Genomic DNA, 8078 nt, shown 5'->3' with positions numbered 1-8078 from the left:
GTTCAAAATCCTCACCCACAGAATCTGTGACCACAATATAATTGTTGAGAGCTACTGAGTTGTGGGGATAATTTGTTACACAGTAGAACACTATAACCAGAACACACTGTGATTCGGTTTTAAGGTGGTTGACATAGACATTTTACATTTTTAAGTGATCACATATTTTAATTTTTAATATTTTTTACCTCTTACCCTCCCCTCATGATTAGAAGGAACTTTTACGTCTGTTATGGACTGAATTATGTTTGCCTAAAATTTATATGTTCAATCCCAAACCCTCAATGTGACTGTATTTGGAGTTAGCTCCCATAGGGAGGTTAGGCGAAATCATAAAGGTGGGGCCCTGATCTATTGAATTAGCGCCCTTACAAGAAGAGGCACCACAGAGTTTTCTCTGTCTTTTCACTCTTGCCCAGAGGAAAGGGCACATGAGGACAAAGCAGCCATGTGCAAGTCAGGAAGAGAGCCCTTTCAAGAAATCAAACTCTATAGAACCTTGACCTTGGACTTCTCAGTCTCCAGAACTGTGAAAAAATAAATTTTTATTGTTTAAGTCATGCCACCTGTGGCACTGAGCACAGGTGACCTTCTTTGCTTCTTTCCTTGGCTTCTCTGACTCCATGCCATGTAGATGTTATTCTTACCTCTTTGGCATACTCCTTCATCTTAGTCTCCTTTGCATGTACATCTTTCTTTAACCCAATCTTTAGATTTTGCTGCTTCTCAAGACTCGGTTCTTATTTCTTTAATCTTCTCATTCCATCCTCTCTCTAGGATACCCCATCTTCTGTGGCTTCAATGACCATTTTGAGCTGATGGTTTCCAAGTTTACATTTCCATTCCAGACTCTTCTTTGAACTAAAGACTAAATACCCAACTACTTTCTTTTTATCTCCCCATTGCTATCTCATAAACACCTTCAAGTAAACCTGAGTCCAAAAATAAACTCATGCCTCATCTCTGGTCTTGCCTGCTTCCACCAAAGCTGGCCACTCTCCCATGTTTGTGATATGGAAAGTCTGCACCAGGGACCTCAGGTCTACTCTAATACTGCCCACTGCCTCCTACCCACCAAAGATCGACTTCCAAGTCCTATTGGCCTACCTCCAAAATATCCTTGACCTCTTTGTGTGTTCATTCTGTCTCTCTTGACCTGTGCAATCTCCTATGCCACCATTCTTTATCTTGGTTCAGTGGACTTTTTTTACTGGTCTCCCTGATTCCAAATTTTTTCCCCTCCCATTCTGCAGCCAGAGTGATGTTTTAAAAAATGTGAGTCTAGTCCCATGACCTCTTGCTTCATCTTGCAGTGTCTTCTCATTGCTGTGATGATAAAGATGAACATTCTTAGTATGACCTTAGAGTCCCTTTATAATCACTGCCCTCCCACATTTGGCAATGTCCCCCAATCCCATTTGCCCACCCAGTCTCCGTACTCCAGCTCCACTGACCATGCTCCAATTCCCCAACCTGCCTGTCCCTTCCAGCAACAAAGTCTTTTTAGCATGCTCTCACCCTCTGCCTGAGTCCCTCTGCCAGTGAATTCCTGCTCCCTACTCAGAACTCTCAAATGTCCTCAGAGAAGCCTAATCTGACCCCTAGTGTTAGGTCAGGCCCCTGTTCAATGAATTCCCTGGCTCTGGACTTCTCTGGCATAACCACAATAATATAATAGAACCCCGGTAGTTGACCACTTCCCTACACTGACCACTTCCTGACATTGACCTAATTTTCATAGACCAGACATACACCACATGTACATATCAGTACAGTAGGCTTAGTTCCATATGTTGACCAGTTTGTTACAGTCCCTTGGGTGGTCAACTTACAGAGGTTGTACTATAATTAAATAACAGGTTGTGCAATGCAACCTTTGATGTCTAAGTTACGGTTGCCATGTCAATTAAGGTTGGAACAATTGGAGACAGAATTGGAGGCAGTTTTATTGGCCACTTGCCACACCTCACACCACACCTGTCAGGTAGCAGCCTAGTCCAAACACAGAGAAATTGATATATGCTTTCATTTATTTTTAAGCTGAATTTCTCTTCTTTCCTCTCATTGGAGAAAATGATATCAGGGTGGCAGGATAAATGATCTTGTTATCGCTAACTTTGCCCTTTGTTCTGGGAGCTCCCCTCTACTTTCTTGTGAGCTTTTGGGTCTTGGTCTTCAGAATTTGCCCACGAATGCCAAAGAAGCTAAGATTTTAAACATCCTCCTGCTTGATTACCTTTCCACCCAATTGTTTTTAAAGGAATGCAGGAAACCATTGAAGGTTTACTATTACCAAGGGCAAGATAAAAAGTCAAAGGTCATTACCTGGTGGCTCTGGTTCACCAGATAAAAGCAATGTGGGGTAGAAAGCAAAACACCACCTAATCTTGGAGTCACTGTTATTAGACACCTGATATTTATAATAGAACATTTTCCCAGTCCCACTGGAGTCAACAGACTTGGTGGTATTTTTTAACTTTCTATGCTGTTTATCAATCTATTGTAAATAGATTAAAAATTATTAACACTACCGTTTTAAAAATTGTCCTTGATTTATGTTTTTTCATGTTTTTTTGGTGTGTTTTTTTTTGCAGTTTTTGGACAGGGCCAGGACATTTTTTTTGGCCGGGGCTGGGCTTGAACCCGCCACCTCTGGCATATGGGGCCAACGCCTCACTCCTTTGAGCCACAGATGCTGCCCTTTTCATGTTTTTTTAATGAAAAAAGTTTTTAAACATACTTTTAATATATCCTGTATTTTTATTTTTAAAGACAGAACACCACCATAGGAAATGAAAATTGTGGCATACATTACCTGAAGCTTGTGAACAGAACTCAAAATTTTGATCATCTGTGATTTGGGACATGCGTTTTAAAGATATTCATGTATTCTTGTGCAATTTATGAAAGCAAGATCTTTCTATTAAAAAAAAAAAAGTAACTTTCCTGTTGGCCATGGAGAGACATAAATGGCAGCTTTGCAGTCATATTCTTTTCTTTCTCTGAACAACTGTGAATAAGCTGGAAGAATCCAAACTTCTAGTCTTCTGGAAGGAAATAAAAGTTGTCGTATAGCACATTATGCACTTGCTCCCCCTTCTTGGTTGTGAATTTTCAAAAATCTTCTTGGCTGTTCTCAGTCATTTATTATTCCAGATAAACCTTACAATTATTGTGTCAAATTCTGAAAGAGAAATCCTGCTGATATTTTGACTAGAATTGAATTACATTTAAAGATTCATTTGGGGGAAATTTTAGTTCTCTGGAATATTGAGTATTTTCATCCAGAAACATGATATGACTTTTTTAAAAAATCAAATTGTCTTCGATGTCCCTTAATCACCATTTTTAGCTTCCTGGAAATCATGTGTCTCTCTTTCATCCCTGCCTCTACGCCCTTCCCTCCCTCTCTTTCCCCACTTTTTCTCTCTTCCTTCCTTTCTTCATCTCTACTATAAATTAATATTTTTGCCCACTAACTTTTCAAAACCAGTCATCCATTTAAAAAATAATTGTTGACTAGGCATGGTGGCTCATGCCTATAATCCTAGCACTCTGAGAGGCCGTCATGGGTGGGACTGCCTGAGCTCATGAGTTTGAGACCAGCCCCAGCAGGAGCAAAATCCCACCTTTACTAAAAAATAGAAAAGCTAGCTGGGCATTGTGGCAGAGACCTGTAGCCCCAGCTACTTGGGAGGCTGAGGCAGGAGGTTCTCTTGAGCCCTGGAGTTTGAGGTTGCTGTGAGCTATGATGCCAAGGCACTCTACTCAGGGTGACAGAGTGAGATTCTTTCTCAAAAATAAAATAAAACTAAATTCACTTAAAAAATAATTATTGAACACATACATAGTGCCAGTCTTACTCTAGGTAATTCAAGTTATCAACTTTTTTTTTTTTTTTTAGAGACAGAGTCTCACTTTATCATCACAGCTCACAGCAACCTCCAGCTCTTGGGCTAAGGCGATTCTCTTGCCTCAGCCTCCCGAGTAGCTGGGACTACAGGTGCCCAGCTATATTGACCTTTTTATTGTGGTGAAATATAACATAAACTTTACCCTTTTTCGCAATAACTAAGAAAATGCCAGGAAGGCTATGTTAACCAGTGTGATGAAAATGTGTCAAACTGTTTATAAAACCAGTGTATGGTGCCCCATGATTGCTTTAATGTACACAGCTATGATTTAATAATTAAAAATTTACCCTTTTACCTATTTTTACGTGTACAGTTTAGTGTAATTGAGTACATTCACATTGTTGTGAAACCATCGCTACTATCCATCTCTGGAACCTTTTAGTTATTCCAACTGAAACTCAGTCCCAAGCCATTGACTTTTGAGTAATCAGTGTGATAAAATACTTTAGAAAACTCTCCTACTAATTTCTGTAGTTTACAATGGAGTTCTGTGTTTTATGGATATATACTTGTGTTGTATGTGAATAAAGATAAGTGTGTTTTCCAATAGCTGCCTCTCTTTTCTTACATTATTGCAGTGGTGCAGAGAACTTCCCCCATCATCTGAAATAACAGAGCAGTTACGGGCATTTTTGTTTTGCTATCGTATTTTAATGAAAATGCTTTCAGTATTAAAAAAAAGTATGTTGTTACTTGCTGGCTTGTTTGATATTGATTTCTTTTTTAACTAAATTAAATAAGTGTACTTCAATTCCCATTTTATTGGGAGTTTTTTTTTTTTTTTTTGGTGGGGGGCAGGGCAGAGTCTCCCTCTGTTGTTACTCTGGCTGGAGGGTAGAGGCAAAATCATAGCTCATTGCAACCTCCAACTCCTGAGCTCAAATGATTCTCCTGCCTCACCCTACTAAGTAGCCAGGACTACAGGTGAAAGCCACCTCACTCAGCTAATTTTTTTTTTTTTTTGAAGGTTATAGAACATTTTATTTCTTCTTTAGGTTGCAGCTTTCTCCTTCCCAATCCACCACCACTAAGATTGTTCACTAAGATGCACTTCTCAACTTCTCTGCACTCAGCTTTTGAGGTGTTTTGTTTGGTAGTTGTTATTTAGATGAAGAGCTGATTTTTGTCTTAAAGCCTGTTAACTTTTTGGGTGGAAGAAGCACAGGGAGCTGAAAGTGGTGCAAACAAATGGTTGTATCCTTGATGTTCATAGTTATGTTTCCCTAACCGATTTGGGTTTTTTCACCTTATGTGTAAGATTTAACATGAGTTGTGTTTCCAGCAGTTCCAATTTAATTTTGTCTTATTTCCAGTATTGGATGGAAAGGTGGTTCCTTTTCAGCCCTCCTGCTGAGACTCCTAGAAGCGCTGGAGCCAGGCTGGCGGTGATTAGTGAAGAGTGACTGAGTGGACGCGGCCCCGGAAGAGCCTGTGTGAACATACTGTCCTTTGGCTGCCTGGCAGTTAGCCAGGGCCTGCTTCATAAAAGCCTCCTGGGTCGCCTTCTTGTTTGCAGCCTTGCACCCCAGGCTGCCAGTGCTCTGGCCTGCAGGGCCCTTCCATAGGAGAAACTTAGTTTCCAGGGCTTTGGCAGGGGGCAAAGGTTGATAGCATTGAGGTTGAGAGTAGCATCTTCTTCACTCATGCCGCCAGACAAAAAGCAGATGCCAGGAACAGCTGCAGGAACAGTGCGGTGGAGAGCTGTGACGGTGGCCATAGCCACTTGCTCTGGAGTATACTTCTTGGTGCAGGCATGTCCAGCAGTCACCATGTTGGGCTTTAGCAAGGTGCCCTCCAGGTAAACATGATGGTCATTCAGGGCCTTATAGACAGCAGCCAGGACTTTCTCAGTAACATACTGGCAGTGTTCCAGGTCATGGTCTCCATCCGGAATCACCTCTGGTTCAACAATGGGTACTAGCCCATTCTGCTGACAGATGCTGGCGTAGCGGGCCAGGGCGTTGGCATTTTCCTGGATGGCGAGGCTGGAGGGACACTGGTCAGCAATCCTCAGCACAGCATGCCACTTCCCAAAGTCGACACCTTCTTTCTTGTACTGAGCACAGCGCTCTGAGAGGCCATCGAGCCCTTGAATAGTGCTTTCTTTGTTTGTTCCTGCAAGGGGAGCAGCTCCTTGGTCTAACTTGATGCCCACCACGATCCCCTTCTCTTTGAGGATGTTCCTGAACAGCTTTCCCTGGCTATCCTTCTGGTAGAGGGTCTCATGGAAGAGGATCACGCCCCCAATGCTCTGGTTGATGGAATTGTCCACGGTGAAGAGTATTTCTCGGAACTGCCGGCGGTTCTCCTCCGTATTTTCCACCTTGATCCTCTGCAGGCGGTTTCCCATGGTGCCTACAGATTCATCTGCAGCCAGGATCCCCTTTCCATTGGCCACAATGCGCTGGGCAATCTCAGAGAGCTCCTTCTTCTGAGCTATGGTGAGAGCTGGGAATTGGTGGGCCATGGTGGCAAGTTGTTTGGGAGAGAAGAGTCTTCTTAGATATCAGAAGCTGTGGCTGAGGCAGCTGCTACCAAATAGGACGGATCTTTGGGAACACAGAGTTTTTATAGACTTCACACCCAAAGTTTTTTTTTTTTTTTTAAATCTCTCCCACTCAGCTAATTTTCAAAGCTTTTTTTTAAAGATGGGGTCTTGCTATGTTGCCCAAGTTAATCTTAAACTCCTAGGTTCAAGCAATCCTTTCATCTTGACCTCCCTAACTGCTGCAATTATAGGGGTTAGCCACCACACCCAGCCCTTGGGAGAGCCTTTTTAATAATTAGGGATGGATGCTATATTTTATAAAATGCTTTTCTACTTTTACTGCAATGTATAGTTTTTCCTATTTTGTTCTATTAATATATAACCATCTTTGCATTCTTAAACTTTGTTTTGTGGTAGCCATGGGTCGTGTAGGATGTTGCTTAGTTAGGCTTGCTTAAATTGGGTTTATTGCTTTATTTGGATTTTTGTGGCTATACTTAAAAGTGAGATTTATGAGAAACATATAGGTTTCCGCTTTCATTCTTAAAAGTTTTCTGTTTGTATTTTCTCTCTCATTTCTGTCTGTTCTTATGAAATTTGCTGAAATTTATTCTTTGCTTAATTGCATTTCAAAGAAACAGTTCTCAGATACATCACTTCTACTGTTAAATATTTCTTCTACTGTATTAGTTTCTCTTATCTTGTAATCATTACTTCATTTTCTATAGTTTTATAGCTTCCTGTGTTTAATCTTTATTTTTATTACTTTTTATTTAATAATAAAAACATTTAAGAGTCTGACTATTCCTCTGAACATAGCCTTGACTCTATTCTTTGAAATGTGCTATTTATCGTTTCACTGAGTGATAGAATGGTGAGAACGTACGGTCTTTACAAATTCTTGTTTTTGAAAAAAATTTGAGACTTGGGAGGCGCCTGTGGCTCAGTGGGTAGAGCGCCAGTCCCATATACTGAGGGTGGCAGGTTCATACCCGGGCCTGGCCAAACTGCAACAAAAAATAGCCACGTGTCGTGGTGGGAGCCTGTAGTCCCAGCTACTCGGGAGGCTGAGGCAAGACAATTGCCTGGGCCCAGGTGTTGGAGGTTGCTGTGAGCTGTGACGCCAGGGCACTCTACTGAGGCCGATAGAATGAGACCCTGTCTCTAAAAAAGAAAAAGAAAATTGAGACTTTTTTGTAGACTAACAGATGATATCTACATATATTTTTAAAATAAAAATCAAATTTGTTACTCAACTTTTTTGTCAGTTCCTCCTTGAAATTTTTGTAGTAATTGCTTTAAGTATTTTGATGTTAGTTCCTAAAGGGTCTTGACTGTTATGTTTATTGATCTGCCTTTACTAGGTAGTTGCATTTTATGTGAGGAAAGTATTTCTGAAGACTGCAAATTCAAGACTAATTTTCTCATTGCAATAAATGTAAAGTATGTGTGAGAGGGTATTCTGGGGGTACATAAATCTTCAACCACTATAGTTTATTTTTGCTTTAATGATTCTTTATTTTTCAGCATTATTCTGATATTTTTTTTCAAGAGGCATAATATATCATGGCGACTTTTTACCTTCTTATATCATTTCTAAGTTCTGTTTTAAAGTTAGTGATTTAGGAGTATCATTTCAGCAACAGTAATTGTATTATTATTTATTAAAAATTCTT

At 40.5% G+C, this 8078-nt stretch overlaps 1 protein-coding gene across 1 annotated transcript; it reads right to left on the bottom strand.

Annotated features, from left to right (window-relative positions):
- Window positions 1-5048: 5048 nt before the first annotated feature.
- LOC128598548 (fructose-bisphosphate aldolase B-like) lies at window positions 5049-6453 on the bottom strand. Its single transcript, XM_053609062.1, is given in 2 exon segments — window positions 5049-5436; window positions 5439-6453. Coding segments are annotated over 2 exon segments (1173 nt in total). The 5' UTR covers window positions 6382-6453; the 3' UTR covers window positions 5049-5206.
- Window positions 6454-8078: the final 1625 nt, after the last annotated feature.

This window comes from Nycticebus coucang, chromosome 2 (genome assembly GCF_027406575.1).
Source record: "Nycticebus coucang isolate mNycCou1 chromosome 2, mNycCou1.pri, whole genome shotgun sequence".
NCBI classification, from domain to species: domain Eukaryota; kingdom Metazoa; phylum Chordata; class Mammalia; order Primates; family Lorisidae; genus Nycticebus; species Nycticebus coucang.
This window is presented reverse-complemented; position numbering and strand designations above follow the sequence as displayed.